General features: G+C 46.0%; 1 protein-coding gene across 4 annotated transcripts in view; it reads right to left on the reverse strand.

Moving 5' to 3' along the window:
* The window catches only part of LOC138510527 (zinc finger protein 454-like), a 628,028-nt gene extending 609,403 nt beyond the window's left edge, over positions 1-18,625 (reverse strand). For 3 of the 4 annotated variants that reach the window (XM_069626245.1, XM_069626248.1, XM_069626247.1), the window contains exon 1: positions 18,450-18,625. In XM_069626245.1, the coding sequence (XP_069482346.1) occupies positions 18,450-18,473 (24 nt within the window). In that variant the 5' untranslated portion in view covers positions 18,474-18,625. The remainder of the gene's footprint in view (positions 1-18,449) is intronic. The other variant, XM_069626246.1, reaches the window with a different exon arrangement.
* Between the last annotated feature and the right edge of the window lie 1,063 nt (positions 18,626-19,688).

Genomic DNA, 19,688 nt, shown 5'->3' on the forward strand with positions numbered 1-19,688 from the left:
CGTCCTTGCTTTGTGTGCTCATTACGGGCTTTCAGTCACCCTTTCAGTCACCCTCACCCCTCTTGAGACCTAGTCTTGACCACTGCCATTGCTACCCTGATTGGTCTGGCTTGTCCAGAGGTTACCCTGTTCCAAGAAACTAGGCTGGCCTTCTGAACCTCTGCCCCTCCAGGACAGAGTTCAGCAATCCATCTTAACACTCAGGCTTAAACAATCATACACACACCCCAAAATGCCAGGTCAGGAAAGTTTTCTACCAGTTACTGCTATATGGATCTAAGAAGCTGGAAATCCGATCCAACTATGAAGAGTACAACCCACGTTTTGAGGGGTCTGGAGCCTGATGCTCACCCTCTCCAGGGGTTGCAATTGCCTTCCTGCTAGTGCCACCCAGGACTGTCAATTTATAAAAGGGCCTTGTAGCAGCCCCCTGCTTCAAGGATAGGACGAAAGTGACCATTGTGCAACAAGAAACTTCAGGCGTCAATCACACCCTTAGAAAGGTCCTTTCAGAAATACATTTGCGGATTGAATCTATTCGCCCAACATCACAATTATGGAAGGGCCTATCGAGTCATGTGTCACCACACTGGTGAGATAGGGTCTAGATTGGATCTCATTTCCTGGTATGTATCCAATAGAGACAATCTTCCCCTATAAAGTGGTTTCCCTTGAATCAGATGAGGAGAAGAAAAAATGATGGAGGCCAAGAGGAATCTCGCTCTCAAATCTTCAGGGACCACATTCACTTTCTTTAAAGACGGTGTCCTGTAAGCAGATAGTCCTGTTATACAACAGTGCAACCTCACCTTCCTTGCCATATCGGTTTACCTTGATCTCAGCAATCACTGGTCTGCACATATATGTACTCCCCTGTCCACCCTCTATGATGTATGATAGCTACTTTTCTGCTATGGGCCTCATGCCCTTTTTTGTATTTCCTACCTTGCAGACCCTTACTTGACAGTGTACCTACTCACCAAAAAGCCATCCCACAAACCCTGCCAAAGAGCTGGATTTACAGGAGCTTATGAAGACAAACCTACAAGCCAGTCTGTGCGCAATAGACCAAATGTCGAGCAACCCTGGCATAGTATCTACTCAGCATGCTATGCACGCCGAGAAATACTGGTGCTTGTTTGGACCCGGAACATCCTCCTCCAAATCATTGATGGCTGCCCTTCTACATCCATACTTTACCCCTGCCACCGGCAATCATGCATAGCGGATAGCCAATGGGACTCACTCCAGTGGAAGTCATCTTCAGTATCCTCAATAAAACACTATGGTAAAATGCTGCACGAGCGCATCTTTGGCGTGTTACAAACATAAAAAGGCCAGCACTCATAGTATGCCCAGCTTTTGATGTCCCTTTCCCAATCCATGACGGAAGACTAAATCAAAGCTATAATCTTCCCGAATCAATACTGAAAAGCAGAACTTATAGTCTTTGCTCTGGCGACTTACTCAAGATCTGTGCAGCACTGGGGAGCCCATTGGCTGTGCGTATGCTGCAATGTCAAATTTCCCTTAGATGGCTTTCTACTATCTGCTGGTATACTTTTACCTGCATGTGCATCTCAGCAATCACTTTAATTATCAACATTCCCATGCAGTGCTTGTCCCCAAATATACTCCTCTATGTTAAACAAACAGGACTTGCAGATCATGTCCTCCACTTACCTGGATGACTGGACGCAAAACTGTTCTCGGTACCAGGCTGGGAGTTTCAACCCCAGGCAGCACACCAACCAAATCCTGTGGACTGCCAACGGGTCTTCAAATTTCCCCCAACAGCCTCACACCAGAGGCCCCAACATGGATTTTCCAACCTTCCAACATGATTGTTGCACTGCATGATCAGCATTCCAAGCAAATTATTTTCATGTTGCTCCTTTAGCCCCACTGTAACGAGATGTCAGCAGGCTAACACCTGCAGTCCTTTAAAGTTCCTGCCTGGACAGCAGGAACCTTTTAACTGGAGAATTTTGGGTTTTACACCTCCAGAGCAGAGGGCAGAACTTGAATACATTTAAAATGGGAGCCTGTGATGGAGGTTGGCATCTCAAAAATAAGTACATGGAAGAGAGAGACACACACACACACACACACACACACACACACACACACACACACACACACACACACACCCCCTCCCCCCCTCCCCCCTCCCTCCCCCTCCCTCCCCCTCCCTCCCTCCCTCCGACGGTGCCACTGATAATGTATTTTGTTCTCTACACTTTATTTGTCAAACTTAACTCCACTGCAGCTGGCATGTTAGTAAAAAGCGTAATGCTTCGATTACTTACCGGTGACTTCATTACTCTATTCCTATAATGATGAATGAACGTGTTCTGATCAGCACACGTGGCTGCTCTAAATGTCTCATGTAGTGAAACTCCCTGGTGTTCGCCCAGGAGGCAGCTATTCTCCTAGTGGACTGGTACTGCACATGAACAGGAATGGGTAACCCTGCAGCCACGTAGACAATGGAGATAACAGTCCATATCCAGTGGCTGATGGAAACCACTGAGGCGTACTGCCCCCGCTGAGACAAAGGTCACCAATAGAATGTTTTCTGAAAACATTTGGTTCTAGAAAGATACTGCTCGACTACCATCCTCACGTGTTTGGGGTTGCTGAAAGAAAGCAGGGAGAACCACATCTTGAGAGGTGTGAAACTTGGATACTACTTTATGGAGAAGCTTAAGATTATATGGTCCCCTAAGGATAGCTCAGGGGCAACATGCTCGCCTTGAAAGCAAGACGACAAAGAGCAACACAGGTTCGATCCCCAGGTCCACGCTTAGAAACCTCTGGGTATTAAGTAGGGATGTAACGGTATAACGGTATACCGTTAAAGATACCGTGAACCACTCAATTGAACAATAATAACCGTCACATTGTTTATACCGGTATACCGTTCATACCGTGAAGTGTGCTTTTCAATCTGATTTGGAAAGGCTGCAGTAAGCAAGTGCTGCGCAGTCTTGGTCTTGCACTGTTGGATGTGCCATCTGCCAAGTAGTTTCAGTTGGAGCAGTTTTTAATGCCATTCCATAAACCACACGTGCCTGACACAAAATCAATATGTTAGCAATAGGAACAATAAATAAAGTGCCAAGAAAGGGAAACGGTTTACTTTGGGTTGGCGGCTTTGGGGTTTATATATTTATAATGGATGTTTGCTAAAAATATGACAATGGGGGATTTCCCTGGTTCTATCATTGAATTTACATATAATTCATACTGCGAAATTCACTCATCTCTGTGGGTATTCCCTGCTGCCATACCAAAGGGTAACATGTCCGTGATTACATGAACACCTTTTGGCCCGCAAGGAAACTAATGGCTGTAACATAAAAAGAGCGTGCGTGTGTGTGTGTGTATATGCACAAGCTTATACTACCATCAGCCTCCGTTGATCTGTGGCATGCAGGTTATAAAGATGGCAACATGTTCATCTTCACCAGTAGCCAGTGGGGGAGCTAAAAGCCAAAATGACCACTTAAGAAAAGCTATTCAGTTTGCTTTGCCAGTCGCAGCAGCCCCCCCCTCCTCCTCTCCACACGTGTGTTTGTGTTTGGTGGAAGCAAGGGGTGGCATTTCAGTGGAATGTATGTTGAAAAGCCCAATTCTGGCCCTGGGTGCCTGGTTTTGTTTGTGATGATAAATCTGCCAATTTATGACCTTTTAGAAAATATTTGTTAAGATTGGTTAACTCCACCTGCTATACCGTGATAACCATGATATACCGTTATTTGGCAAGAAGGTTATAATACTGTCATAAAACTAATACCGTGACACCCCTAGTATTAAGTGCGTTATAAATCACAAATCATATCATACAACGCAACACTACAGCTTCTCAAAGATCTCGATAAAATGGAGGCCTAAAGAGCAAAGCCCCAACTTCACCCAACAGCCTGGCTGAGGTAATCGCAATCGCAATCAAAAATGTTGTTTTGGTGGAAAGGTGTTTGATATCAAGAAGACAATGGGCTCAAAGAAGGGGCAGGGCTTTGGGAAACCTAGAACCAAAGGAGGTAAACCATTATAGGGGAAGAGGTTGAGAGAAGGCCACATGCAAGGAATATTCTGACCAATGTTTTACCCTCCAGCTTCTTCTCTGGATAAGAGCAGCCCACTGAGAATGAAGAGTAAAAACTGACAAACCCTTGTCAAACCCATTCTTTTGGAACTGTAGCACAGTCAGGATCTGTCAGCGATTGGACGTACCTCTTTAGACAAGTGTTTGGTCTTGGAGAATTGAGTTCTATCGCTACTGGAAGTCACAGTGAACCTGTGACTTGTGACACAGGTGAACCATGGACTTCCCAGCAATTGCCAAGGAAAACCCTTGCAGGGAATAAAAACCTTGGAGACCAGAAGTCTAATTGCTGAGGCTTGAGTACAATTGGCATAGTAACAGGTCCAGAATAACAGGAAGGCAGGGATAAGGTTAGAATTTAAAAAGGCATGAAAGAATGTAGCACAGGAGAGGAAACAAGGAATGTCTGTGTGCAAAGGGTTGCAAAACGAAGCCGCAGTGCTGCAAGGTCCGATCCTGCATCTCTGTGCGATCGGCACCCTGTTGAGGTGGGTGGAGCTTTCAGCATGCAATGCAACGTGCGGTGGACATGGCACCTGCCATGTTGGAAGGGCAAAACAAGGCAGAGATGTGCCGGGCACCCCAGCGCCACTGCCTCAGAAGCATGACAGGACACCGCAGAGAAGACATGAAATACTTGATTCCCCACACCACTTCATAACGTTACCCAGCGCCTCTCATAGCGTTTCACAGTGGAATAAAGCTTAAAGTCGAGGATAGAACCAACAACCTGATCTGAAAGGCCCAGGACCTTCAGACCGTTTCAATTTCCAGGTTGTCCTTTGTATCCCTAGTGCCCCAGCCCTTTGACCTGCTTGCAGGTGATCGTGTCCCTCGTTGACTTCCATCTGCTTCCATGTGCAGTGCTCGCATCTTCAGCTGCTCCTTTTCACAGGAGCCTAGCTGCCTTCTCCGCCCTGCTAGAGTGTTTTTCATCTTATGTCGTTTTTTCGCCAGATCTATGGACCCACATATAATCTCTGTGCTCTGTCCGGTCTCCTGGTCTCCTCTTCGATAGGCGGTTTCCTCGCCTCATCAACTTCCTTTCATCTCCGGCTGTCCGCTCCACTCATTCCTTGGCTACCATGCCCACTCCTCCCTCCTCCTCTGCCCCACTTCAGGCAACCTCCACTCCTCCGCAGGGCGTACCTCTGATTTGTACCCCTCTCCATAAGGCCTTTAATGCTGGCAACCTTCTTCATCTTGCCACTCTCAACTCTCGTTCTGCTGTCAAACACTCTTCTGACATCTGCCACATCCGGAAGAACTGGACCTTGATGTCCTCGGTCTCACCAAGACTTGGTTCACGGCCAGATCCGTCACGAGCTTTGTCACACCTCCCTGATGGTTACAAGACCCTCTCCGCGCCCAGATCCACCCGGCCCGGAGGTGGTGTAGCCCTGACCTTTCCCCGAGTGGATTCCTGACACTATCATTCCCACGCAGACCGACTCCTTCCGAATGCCTTGTCTGCAGACTCTCTCTCTCGCCTAGCCACTCTCTTACTGTTGCTACTCTATACCGGCCCCATGGTCAAATCACCTCTTTTCTCTCTGAATGGGCTGACCTCTCCTCCTCCCTACTAGCCTCAACCACTCAACTCCTCTTACTTGGTGACCTTAACATCCACCTCGATTCTGCCTGTTACTCATATTTGCTCTTTCACGACCTCTGCGATTCCCTCTCTATCCGCCCCTCTGGCCCGAAGCACTAAGCAGGTCACACACTTGATGTCCTGATCTCTTCCGTCCTCCCCCTCTCTATCCCTCTGACCACTCCTCTCTCCTGAAATGACCACTGCCTCCTCTCCTCATCTCTCACTCTCTTCCCCCCTGAAGCCAAGCCTACCCCAACACTGCCACCTACCTTCTCGGATATCCGGCCCATGAAGCACGTGTCAGTCGAGGCGTTTGCTGCCACCATCTCCCCCCACCCTCCTCCTCTGGATGACTCACTCCTCGACACAGCCCTATCCCTTCTCTGCTCTTATATTTCTGATACTCTTGATGCTCTTGCCCCTATCATGAGAATCCGCTTGAAGTCCAAAGCCAAGTGCAATTCCTGGTAGGACTCTGACCTAGCTACACTTAAACGCAAGTGTAGGGCGGCTGAGAGGAAATGGAGGGCTTCTTGTTCATCCTCTGACAAACTGGCCTGTCGCCTGCTCCAAAGGCAATACCGACTCTCTGTCCTCACCAAGAAGAGAGTCTACATTCAAGCCTGCGTCTCGGCGGCATCTAACAACTCAGTCCAACTCTTTAAAATCTGCAAGGAGCTGGCCAACCCTGCTGCAGTCTCTACCCCTCATCTTGCCTCCCAGGCTCTTTGCAATGCCCTTGCCTCTCCCGTGATCTCAAAAACCCAGGACATCATGTCCACCCTCTCCTCCACTCCCGCTCCTCTCCCCTCAGTCTGTGCATGCTGACCCTCCTTCAGCCACCCTTCTCATCTTTTCCTCTTTTCTCCCCTGATGAGGTCGTTAGACAAGTCCGATCTAGGAAAGCCTCGTCAAAACAGGTTCATCCAAAACCATTAAGGACCACATTGACACCCTCGCTCCGGCCCTTGCCGATTTATGCAACCACTCGTTTGCCTCAGGATCCTTACCCTCCCCTCTGAAGGACTCCCTTGTGCATCCTCTTCTCACAAAACCCACAACTGATCCTTCCTGTCCAGCTAACTATCGCCCAATTGCCATTACTCCCTTTCCGGGGAAGATTCCTGGAAAATCTGGCCATCTCCCAGCTTAACCTGCATTCCGTCTCTGTTGGCTGTCTCCATGACCACCAGTCTGGCTTCAGAGCTTGCAGAAGCTCGGAAACTGCTCTCCTGAACATCCGTGAAGATCTGCTCTCCAACCTGGATTCTAACATTCCCTCTGTCCTCATCCTACTCTGCCTCTCTTCTGCCTTTGACACGGTCAACCATATCATCCTGCTCAACCGTCTCCATGATAACCTGGGTATCACTGATCAGGCTCTGGCCTGGCTGACCGCTTTCCTCTCTGATCGCCCTGCTAGGTCATATTGGGGGTCCTTCCTATCATCCGTCTCCCCCTCTACATATGGAGTTTCCCAGGGGTCTAACCTCTCGCCCTGGCTTTTCAACCAATACCTGGAAGCTCTCGCCCACTGCATTGCCATTTTCTGTTCAAATTTCCATTGCTAGGCTGATGACAACTCATCTTCAGGCTGCCCTCAGCCACCTCCTCTCCCTCTCATTTCGAATTGCCTTATTGCCATTCAAGATTGGTGTTCCGCCAATGATCTTTGTCTGAATGCCATCAAGACGGAGATCCTCCTCATCGGCACACCTTCTCCATCCTTTCCCCTCACTTTCTGGCCGGCCTCCCTTGGCCTTCCTCCTACCCCCACCTGCGAAGCTAAGAACCTCTGGGTCATCCTTGATTCTACACTCTCCTTCTCCGCCCACATCTCTGATGTTTCTAAAAAGTCAAACTTCCTATTGCACCTCCTCAGAGGTACTCTGCCCTTCCTCTCCTTCCCCCAGAAGCTCACTGTCTCCCAAGCACTGTTTCTCTCTTTGGTGGACTATTGTAACAGCCTCTTTCTAAACCTACCCGCCTCTACTCTCCGCCCTCTGCAACTAATCCAGAACAGGACAGCGAGACTGGTCCTTGGCCTCAAGCCCCGGGATCGTAGATCTCCAGCTCTGAAACCTCGCCATTGGTTCCCAGTGGATGCAAGGATTAAATTCAAAACCCTCTGCATTATCCACAAGGCTTTCTGGGGCCTGGGTACAAAATACCTTCAGCTATCCCTCCGCAAATACCTCACCTCTCGAGCTCTTCGCTCCTCTACCTCCAACTCCCTCAGGGTCAGTTGTTTTTCAAAGAAACAAGCTGGTGGTAGATCTGTGTCTTCGGCTGGGGCCTCCCTCTGAACAGCCTCCCTGCCACTCTAAAACTTGAGGAGAACCATCTCCGGTTCCGGAAGCACCTCAAGACATTCCTCTTTGCCTCCGCCTTCGCCCCCTGCCCCTCTCCCCTGATGATCTGTTCTCTTGGCACTGTGCACCTGCCCATCCTCTGTCCTCCGGGCCCAGGTTCCTGCTCACCCTGCCACCCTCCCGCACTGCCTCCGGGCCACACCTTGCACTGGGGTATCTGTACCCATACAGCTCCACCCTCCTTTTTTCTTCTTCCTGCACTTATCTGACCTACCCTGTCTGCTACCTTAAACTCAGCACTTGCTGGCTGCACTACCATTTTTGGTTGCTTTTATTATTTATTATATTCTCCTTTTGCTATGCACATTCCATTTCTCCCCCTTCCTCGCTCTTTTCCCCTCCCCCATGCACTTGCGCGTTCTGAATGTCACTGGGCCTAGTAAGATCGCTGTTTTATTCTCCCCTGTTCCCCTCACTTGTCTTGTCACGCTCTGAAACACCTGTGTATGAGCGCGATAGAAATTAAATATCAGTATCAATATCAAAAGGCCACCTCAGGAATTTTCAAGCCTCCTGTAACTGAAGATACATAAAGGAAGGGAACCATCCCCTTCGAGGTCAAAAGAGAATCACCAGAATCACTGTCACCCTGCTTTGTCTGATCTTTTGTATAACCCTGGGGATCAGGGGAATAGGAGAAAGGAGATAAAAGGAGCCCCTGAAGCCATTCCGTATTCAATGCATTGACCCCTTTCCCCACAAGCACCCAATACCCAAAACAGAAGATGGAAGGGAGGCAAAAAGATACACTACTGGGCACCCAGTTAGGTGACAGATCTCAAAGAAGGTCCTGTCTGACAAAACGAACTCCCAAGTGCCGTGGAATTTCTTGCTGAGGCGGTCTGCCTCAAGATTGCCCACCCCTCTGATGTGAGCTGCCTCCAAGGAAAGAAGGTGGCCCTCTTCCAAAGACTCCATCTTCCAGTCCAGGGCATTCAGGGATCATGATCTGGAACCCCCGCCCCCTCCCACCCAACAGTGCACATAAACCATGGCAGTGGTGTTGTGAGTCTGGCCCTGCACAAACCGGTCTTTGATCTTCCCCGAAACATTTCCAGGGTCAAATCTATGGCTGACGATTCTTTCCAATTTGAGGATCCACAATAATCCTTTGATTCCATCTTTCCTGTACAATCATGGGCCCCAGCCTAGACTGCCTGCATCTGTAGCAAGGATGGTCCCAAGGGGGTGTTCCAACCCAATACCCCTTCAGAGGTCACTGCTGCCAAGCCATCAGGCTAAGTCCTTCTATAAGTCCAGAACACAGGAATTTTAAGGTCTGTGAAGCCAGAATCCAGTAACCCAGGAGATGTGAAACCAGGAGCCTGTGATGCAGATGAGCCAGAGGCCATATGGCCCTGACCTGTTCCCGAGCACTGCCTTGATTAAACAATTGTCGAGATAAGGGAATATCTTAATCCCTTGCAGATGAAGATGAGCCACGGGGGAGCTACCAATTTTGTAGAGACCCTTGGAAATGTCGAACACAAATAGAAGAGCGAAGAATTGGAAAGGATTGCTCCCGACCACAAACCCGAGATAATTCCTTCGAGAGCAGTGCATGGCCACATGCAAGCAGGCATCCTAGCGATCTAAAGACACCAACCAATCCCCTTCCTGGTCAGAGAAATTATTCCCTAAAGGGTTGCCATCATTCCCCTTTTGCATAGGTATGCAGGGCTTTTAGATCCAAGATAAGCTGGAATTTGTCCAGAGGATTTAGGCAACTAGAACACTCGGGAATATAACATCTGACCCCATTGACCCTCAAAATCTCCTTCTTGTCCAGTAACTTTCAGATGGCTCTGGACTTGGTTGTCCTATTGATCAGGTTCTTTGGAATAGGTATGACATGAGTGACTGAACAGGCAGGGTCAATAACTCTGCAGAACATCTCTAGAGCCCAGGCACCTGAAGACCACCTATGCCAAATCTGAAAAAAGTGCTGGAGACTTCCACCACTGGCCTGCAGTGGTCAGGACTTCTGGAACGCAACCTTCCTGACAGCCCCAGGTCACAGGCAAAAAATGTGCAATCGCTGAAAGGACTTGGCTCTGGTAGCAGGAAAATTACCCTGGATTTTGGAACCAGAAGATGTGCAGCCAGAGGAAGAAGGCGACTTACTCCATAGCTTGTCAGCATGTTTGTCAGCTCAAAAAACGTTATGGACTTCGTTAAGGAGTCTCCAAAAAGCTTCTTCCCTTCAAAAGGGAATCTTCAAGGCAGTGGATCTCTGGGAGTCTTCGGTGTTCCAATCCTTTAGATGAATAGGGAGTCTAGCTGAAATGACTGCCCCCATTGCCATGGCCATTCCCCAAACTCCAACATCTGACAAAATATGACCTCACCCCCCCACCCCCGCGGTCGCCTGTGATGCTGTGTGTACCCTCACCCCCCCCCCGGTCGCCTGTGATGATGTGTGAACCCTCACCCCCCTGTGGTCGCCTGGGATGCTGTGTGTACCCTCACCCCCCTGGTTGTCTTTGATGCTATGTGTACCCTGACCCCCCCCCCCGGTCGCTTGTGATGCTTTGTGCACCCTCACCCCCTGCCCCTGGTCGCCTGTGATGCTGTGTGTACACTCCTCCCCCCCTCACCTGTGATGCTGTGTGTGCCCCCACCTTGCACATTGTCTTTCGCACCTGTGTGCCTCTACCACCCTGCAACATGGGGTAAGCACCATGTATTTGCCCATTGATTGACATTTGCACCCGTGTGCTGCTGCCGCCCTGCATCATGGGTTGGGCACATGTATATGCCCACTGATTTGACTTTGCATCTGTGTGCTGCTGCTGCCACCCGGCAACATGGGGTCAGGCCCAATGGATGAGATCAATTGGCTTATGATGTATTTACCTTTTGCACGTTCCACAATGTAATTCACCCCTTACACTTCCTTTTCTGTAACCTGAAGAACTTACTGTAACCATATTCCTAAATTAAAAGCACCCAGATACCTGTGGGTTTTGTGCGCTATAAGTGTCAAAATTAAAATAAAAAAATAAACAGTCCACATGCTTTTGCAACTCTGTAAGAATTGGAGCACAATATGATCCATCCTCCATGGCTTAGCACAACATTTAAAACCTCAGAAAACAGTCTCGGCAGCATAGAAACCATAGATATTTACCCTAGGGGCCTCTGTGTGGACCTTCTTAAGCACTGTATTATCCTTTCGGTTGACTTGGTCCAGGACCTTCATTTATTCAGCTGCCAATGATTATCTCATCACCAGACTGGCCAAGATATCCTCAATGTGCACTGTTTCTGGGAGAAAGAATTGCATGCCTTTCAGGGGGTACACTTTAGCCATGAATCGTGGCATAAAGATATGCTCTGGATCGTTACACTCCTATGTCAGAAATCACTAAGACCCATCTTACATATGCTTATACTGCCCCATTATTGGTTTGGCCAGTTCATCCTGGATAGAAGGCTCTGAAAATCCCATGCTATCCCATAACGGGTATTGTCTCGACCTCCTCCCTATCCAAATATTTTCCTTAAACCTCATCCTCAGAGACTAAAAACACTGAAGAGGAGGAACTAAACTGTCTGATGATAAAGAAGAGGATGAAGAGACAATTGAGAAAGGGATCTTTTCCTTTTCTTCCTTCCCTCAAGTTCTTGAATCGTCCATCTCCTAATCTTCTCATTCTATATTCTTTTTAGTTCCATTCTTTTTGCTGGATTTCTTCTGAGGGATAGAATAATCCTTAGACCGCTCCAAATGTCTATTTTCATTATGTTTCCCCATTTTAGCCAGGGAAAGCTGTCAAATTTGCTGTACACAAATCGAGAAAAAACCAAGACACAACACCCAGAATCCATAACAACTTGACCGAGTCTCCTAAAGGCTTCCTGACTGCTACATCAGTCAAGCACCCGACCAATCAGGTCCTTGACAGAAGCCCTTCCTGCCAGGGAGACAATGTCTGGAAAGTGTCCCAGGTTGCGAAGAGACACTGGGCACTCAACGTTCCCTCTGGCATATGGCAGTGCCATTTGCCAACCACCATCAGCACCAACCCTGCTCAGAGGGAACCAAAAGTGACTGCGTGGGAGACCGGGAGCCCGGTAACCAGGCAACTGTTTTTGCACATCACTCGCTCACCATGCACTTATCAGAGAGCCCCAGGCTTAGTCATCAGCCAGGGGCTGTCATATCGTGCACCCTGCTTCAGAAGCCCTTGCCCAACAGGGGAACCGAGAGGGCCTTATTGGCCGGGTGAGAGAAGGTGCTCAACTGCATCCCGTGCCCAACAGGGAAAGCAAGAGCAACTCGACCCAGGGCCATTGCCTTTGCCCCGCTGGAGGAGATGCCCAGGAGGCCCGCTACGTTACTCCCCAGTGCCCCACAGCAGAATGATATTGATTCCTGGCTGGAGGATAGGGCATTTTTAACTTTTATACCTCCAAGAGAAGATATTGTTTTTAAATCCTGTTTGGAGGCATAATCTCAGAGGCAAGTACTGTGACAAAGAAGAGAGACGTTTAGGTAATGCATAATATTTGCCTCTGTGTTATTCATAGGATACATTTTGACAAACCTACGCATTTTTGATGAGGAAGAGTATACATCGTAATAAGATGAGGAATAGTATTTCAAACCAGATATATTTGGAAGGATAATGCTAAAAACTTTGTTATTAAGTATGGTGACTGAGTGAGGATGTATGAGCAAGTAAAGAGCCTGTAGTGATATTAGGTAACCCATAACTACCTCTGCCTCCCTCTTCCTCATCGCAGTACTTGCTTATAAGGCTCGAGCCTCTCTGACAGGATCTATTGCCGGCTTGTTTTAGTTCTGCCACGTATCCCACTGGGGATATAATCTACAGTATTTCACAATCCCTCTGTTAATTTCCTCTCCTTGGGACAGGCACCCGAGTGAGTTGCTGGTGGCTTACCCGCTTCAAAATGTCCTAATTCTGGGCGTCTATCTCTCCTTTAGAGTCGATGGAAGTATCCGTGTTGAGTGAGAGGATCCAATCTAGGGTTCTTCCTTTGATGTAAGTGGGGGCATTCACTAGTTGGATAAAGCTCCTACCCTTCAGGGATGAGTTTAGTGCTTCTGCTCAAGGGTCTAGGCTATCATTAAATCCTACGTTCAAATCTCCCAAGATGACGCATTTGGTGTTGGGCTTGATGAGTGGAGCTAATACTAAAGGCATGTCTGTTTCAGGATGGCTGTTGGGGTTAGGAGATCTATAGATAACTACTATGTTGATAGTGGTTTTTACATTTATGGGAAGTTTAGCAAGCAATATTTCGTAACCTGCAATGTTTTCAATGGGGCATGGTCTTAATTGGAGTTTAGTCTTGGCGATTTATTTTATTTATTTGCATTTTTAAAGCCCACAGCTGCCCTCAGGCATCGTGGCGCTGTTACAAGAAAGTGTACTTGGCATAGGTGAATATAACGAAGACAATGGGAACATGGTTACAGATATAGCAAACATTCCGAAGTTACATGGGAACAGTGAGCATAGGTACAGTTGTATATTATAGCCATTATTCACATTGCAGTGGTGTTTTAAGTAGGATTCACTTAAATAAGATGGTTTTCAGTGCCTTTCTGAAGGCCATGAGGGACCTGCATGCAAGTAGGTCCTATCCGTTCTGAGGATGGTATGGCTGGTGGAATTGCGAGAGTTAGGAGAGGGCCGGAGGCTTGGTGTAGCCATGATTCGGTGACTATTAGTATGTGAAGCTGTGATTCTGTAATGAAGTAGTGTATTTCAATGGCATGAGCCCCTAGGGAGCGGGCATTTATGAGGGTGCCTTGAAGGATGGTCGGAGGTTTCTGCCTAGAGGTGTTTGCTATCATGGGGGTCATAGATCTAGAGGTTGGAATTTGTTTGGTGTTAGTTTTAGACATATGGTGGTGGGCGATAGAGGGTGACTGCTTAAGTGGTGTGTGATCAGATGTGATGAAGTTGACCCGATACAGGGTTCGTGATCAAAAAATCTTAGTTTGTTGTACACAGAAAATCAAAAATCTTAAAAAGTTCCCTCTAGGCAGACTATGCATATATAGTAAACAAAAATATAAAAGAAGATATATTGTGAAAGGTAACAAAACAACATTGCCTTATCGTAATGAACAGAAACCTTATCTAAGAAATAGTTTACTTTGATGGGGTGCAGGATTCCCTATGCAAGAATGGTACTGAAAGGACCTCCTTACACTAATGTGAGTCTGCAGAGGACGAACCCCTTCACAGGGAAGGAGGCAAATCTCTTGTAAAAAAAACTCCATGTCTCGTGGTTCTGTGCCAGACCTACAAATCTTGGGAACCAAGCTCCTTTAATCATCCTTGTATGCTCTCTTGAGAATCCCAGGGCCAATAAGTCATAGGGAACTTAGTTGTCACTCGCTGAAGCACTAGAGTATTTTACTAGATACATAGATGGGAATATATAAGGTATTATCAAACTGACTTTGAAGCATCAGGATAATGGTTCATGAGAGCTTGTTAGGGAAGGGCACAAGGGTTTACATTAGGAACTTAAGCTGACCTTAGGAGGCTGGAAATACATAGGAGGATGCAGATGGATGCCAACAGTGCCTTCCAAGGTACATACATTCCCAAGTGGAAAACTGGATAGGGAAGGAACATGCAAAAGAACACTTCCACTTTGATGCTCTCTTGTGTAGGGTGTTGACATTTGGAAAAATATATTTTTTTTATTTTAAAGAACAAAAAAAATTCCCCTGGCAAATGTCAAGTTGAGGACAACAGGACGAGACCCCTTAATGACAATTATGAGATGATTGGATAAATACATTTGGCCACTGTTCACAAAAGAAAAAAAAGTGAGCATTATTCAACCTCCCTTTGCAGGGAATATTTCCGAATAAGGGATACGTTAATACTTACCAAAGTTGTATTTAAAATAAGCAAAATATCAAAAAACGTATACAATATTGAAAAGGGAGACAAAGGGAAGATTTCCCCTAAATCCAGGAGACTAACGAGGTGCATGTAGACAATATGGGGGTCTGCATTTAGCTAGTCTGCTCTTTGGAACTACATGTCTCACCATATATTAACACTGACACTCTGCCTCCCCTCAAGTTCCTTTGAGAGACAAGAGGGACTGAAGGCATGATTGTGAAAGGCAGAGGAATTTTAGGTAAAGCTCTGTAGTGCCAGGTACTAGGAACACATGGGAAAAGAAAAATTGTATTTTTGAAAACAAAAAAACTCCCTTACTATCCCTGAGGAAATCTTAAGGGTGTATTTCCCCAATTCAGGTTTAATTACAAAAATGGGGCAACTTCTACTCTTCTTGGACGTATTGGGGATATAAACTGAACCACTTGAAGAGAACAGAAAGACCCCCCATAATCTTTTCATCAAGTAATATGAAGCAAAAGCTGATAACCAGGAAGGCCTGGTGTGTAGGAGAAACATCTAAAGCAATGGTACTCCTTGTTCTTGGCAATACCCCAAGTAATAACCAGTAAGCTAAACCGGGAGGTAGGGAGGGATAATACTTGCTTCTGTATCTTTAATAGAAACTAAAGCCCCACTCATGTTAGTGAGGTGGATTAGCCACTCTATGTCAAGACCAGAGGCTTCATATCATGCAAGTTTAAAGCTTTATTATTATCGCCCAAGGACTATAATGGTCTGTTAGATAAGCAATACTACCAAGAGTAAAGCCACCCTTATGCCTTAAGTCTCCATTCTGGATCTCTCTTCCAAGCAAATTCCAAATGTTGTGACATATTGGGGGAAGGTATGATAGAAGGAAAAATCTAAAAGATGGCATTGTTTCTACTCTGCAGAACAGAGGGTACCCAGCATAAGACAAAAAAAAATGTCTCAGACACAGGGTCAAAAGGTCTGTCAAAACAAAGTTAAATCGCAATATGAGAAATCCTGTATTTGAAGCAGGATCATAAAAATTTGGGAGAGAACTAGCCAGCCAAACAATTATAATTTCCTTTGAAACAACCGAAATAGCTGTAAATTGTTCCACTAACTAGAGACAGAATTATAGAGAGCACACCTCATAATAGTTCAAAGTTGGTTGAATTAGTGTATAAATTAAGGAAGGTTTACAGGTGCAGAGAAGACGCGACTGACACAAGAAGTCGCAAGTACAAACAGGAGAAGAAAAGTGTCCTAGACTAATGGATACTAGCATCCCCTGCACACTATATATACACACTGATGTTTTATCAGTCAGATATACTTTATATTTAGAGAGTTAAAAAAATCAATTGATTGAGTTACTTTAGTGGTAAGGTTTTGGAACAGGTCATAATAGTTCATTCGTTCAGATTTATAACACTTTGACAAAAACAAATTCAAATGTAATGTTTGTGTTATACATACGAGGTATTCATTCCAGACGTCATACATAAAGTTAATTAGACAATTAAAATTGAGCTTGACACGTTTTGGGAATAAAATCCCTTATCAGGAGCGTAAAGTTAAACAATTTCATATACTTCATTAATTTTCTAGCTTCAATTCTAATCTACAACATCAACAGCAATCAAAATTGAAGAAAAAGGAAAGCGTGAGAATCATTTAGAAAAGACTGCCGGGCGCCACGGCTCTGTCAATATGACTGCAGTTAGCAGTGTCGGAGGAAATGCAAATTCATTACGCTTTAACAAATATTAAGATAATCAGAACTAATAAAGCAGGACCAGGATATTGTACAAAATGCAGTTTAAAGCAAAACCAAGCACATGTCACACACAATTGCCATGAGAAAACAGAATTATGATTGCGAAGTACTTATCTGCTGTGACGAGCAGCAAAGAAGGATGAGAGACGGATTGCAGGGTATTTTATAGACTTGGACCTGTGCTGATTGGCTGTTATCAGGGTCATGACCCTGGCTCTCTGGGGAGCTCCATTTATGTTCTCATTACGAAATTGTTAATGGTAAGTTTTCTAAAGTGTCTTTTTTTCTTTGCTGCTGGATGAGTCGATAAAGTAGATTAATGCATATTAGTACCCGGCGCAGGTTTTCTTTTCACGCACAAACGAAGCGATTGGTTCGTTTTTTTTTTATTTATAATTTTTTTTGGTTTTATTTTTGTTACAGCCCACCATGAAAAGGGACTACACATAGTCCTTTCTCCCCTTCCTTGGCAGCTATTTTCTTTGTTTACTATGGCCACCACAGAAAAAGAAAACGGACTAGGGTTTCATGTCCACAGCAGACTTTTTTTCCCCAGCTGTGAAACGCAACGTGCCTCATAGCTGGAAAAAAAAACACCATTAGTATGCCAGTTGCTCAGCTATGTCCGGGCCTGTAACTATGGGCCCCAGGGGCATTACCTTATGTAGTAACGGCCCACAGTCTCGGGGCTTAGTGCCCAACTAGGAAGCCCCCAGCGCTGACGTAGAATCTAGGTAGCACAAATTGTTCAGCATTGGGGGTTAACAATACAATAACATCAGCGGGTGGACATAAACAGCATGGTGCATCACAACAACGTAAAAGACAACTTATCATGTGGCTTATAATGTAGTCCAGGATTATCATTCTGCGCTACAAACTGAATTAAAGGTTCCCACTACGCAATACGTTTTGACATTTCCCCTTTAAGGGTGGCCTCAAACTTGCACATTGCCACAACAAACCATAGTTTGACCCACCATTCCCTTATGTCAGGCGCAGAAGGGGACTTCAACTAGATGACAGTTCTGATCGCCATCACATCAGCACTAGACTGGGGGAGACCGGGCTCTTCCATGCGCTCCTACCTATTTGAAGGTTCAAGTCAGGTGCATTTATTCTGTGATACAATCCTTTTTTCCCCAGAGTAATATCTAAATTCCCTTGGTCACAGGCAATTGGGCTATTGGCATTCTATCCGGATTCGTCCTCTCCAGTAGAGGAGGTTTGGCACTGTCTGGCCTTCAGAAGGACTTAAACCCATTTATATAACTGAGATTTTCGAAAAGGATGTAATGTGTTGGTCACGCTTGAAGCTTCCGGAGCTTGAAGGAGGGCCTCAGGATGGTTAGAGACAGGATAAAATAAGATGGTAATAGGTCCTTCATAGAAGGTGGAGTCCAACTGATAAATACTGATGCGAGGAAGAGCGGGACTATTAGAAATGTAGATTACCGGTAGGTAATCCATTCATTATCGTGAGGGACTAAAAGAAGATGGGAGCAAGTCTAGCCATAGAGGATGACGCCCCAAAGGTAAGTATTTGATCGAATAACGACGATTTTATTGTATATGGTATTCGTGTTTTCCGGTCCTCAGTAAGTCTTTATACAGCTAGATCAAACACAGAGGGTCGTTACAGAGCAATCATGATAGATAAATAATGCAATGGTCTTTACATGGCAGACTTCTTACACTTGCCTGGTACATCGCTCACCTTATCTGAATCCGAACCAGACATTTCCGACTGTGACTGTTTTTTTACACGCTTAGGATCTCTGTAGTATCTACCACCTCAATAGGAGGAACTGATCCCCAAACTCAAAACACAGAAGAGTCTCCCTACAATGTACACCAAAGCGGTAACAGAACAATTCTGCGCGAGCCCAATCATTGGACACTAGTTTCCGAGACACGCGTAGAAATAACAGTATACTGCGCATGCCCAGAAAAGAAGAAACAAGAAAGAATACCATCGCATCGCTGCAAAACTTTACTTCCGGGAACCTCACTTCCGTTCGAAAGTTGTGGATAATGTTGGACTATGTATCAGCATGCGACACAGTATAGACACAACACTCTGTTCGCTTGTTTTATAAATGTACATTGTGAACATTTTGGGCCTGGAGTAGGAGGCGGGTAGCAACAGAATACAAAATAGCAATTCGGCACTCTTACTAGTGAAGTAAGGTAACAGTGCCCAAACTTAAACTTCTTAATCGTCCTTAAAAACGTGTGCTTCAATCAGGGAAGTAAACTCGCAATAAGTCTCAATGATGCACATCTTACTAGGCAACAGTCGTTTGCATAGGCTTGCACACTATCACAACTGACGTCTGGGAACCTGTAGTGGGTGTCTTATTCTCCAGCTTCGTGATGTCCTCTGACGAGAAAAAGAAAGTAAAGACTCTAATTTGTGTCAGTGTTTTGTTCAAAATATGTCTTCAAACTACATAGTTCCGAATTCTACATAGTTCCAACGTCTCTGGAAGTAAAATAAGAAATTACAGAACCTGAACTTTGACCCGGAAACCGTCAAAAGAATTGACACGTGTAGGGGGGTGCTAGTTCAACGCACTGCACCGCAACGAACTGCACCAGGCCAGGAGAGCACAGAAGGTCCCAGTATACAGCAGCACAACTCCTCTTGCCTCCCGCGCCCATCTGCTCTGGGGTATGTCGGCCAGCCACACGCACCCATTCTCAGTGCAGTTTACTTCACAGTGCAAAGCACATGAAGTGTTAAGCGAATTGGAACAGCGACTTACAGCATACATGCCAACATTCGGACGTACCTGGGAGGGAGATTTCATCAGGGAAATCGGGAGACCAACATTTTCCCATAAGAATGCATTGGGGCTACATTTATTTTAGGCGGGAGACTGTGAAAAATAGCAATATTTTTCACTGAAAATCGGGAGTCTCCCGCTTAAATCGGGAGGGTTGGCATGTATGT

This window comes from Ambystoma mexicanum, chromosome 6p, assembly GCF_040938575.1.
Source record: "Ambystoma mexicanum isolate Mex_15411 chromosome 6p, UKY_AmexF1_1, whole genome shotgun sequence".
NCBI classification, from domain to species: Eukaryota; Metazoa; Chordata; class Amphibia; order Caudata; family Ambystomatidae; genus Ambystoma; species Ambystoma mexicanum.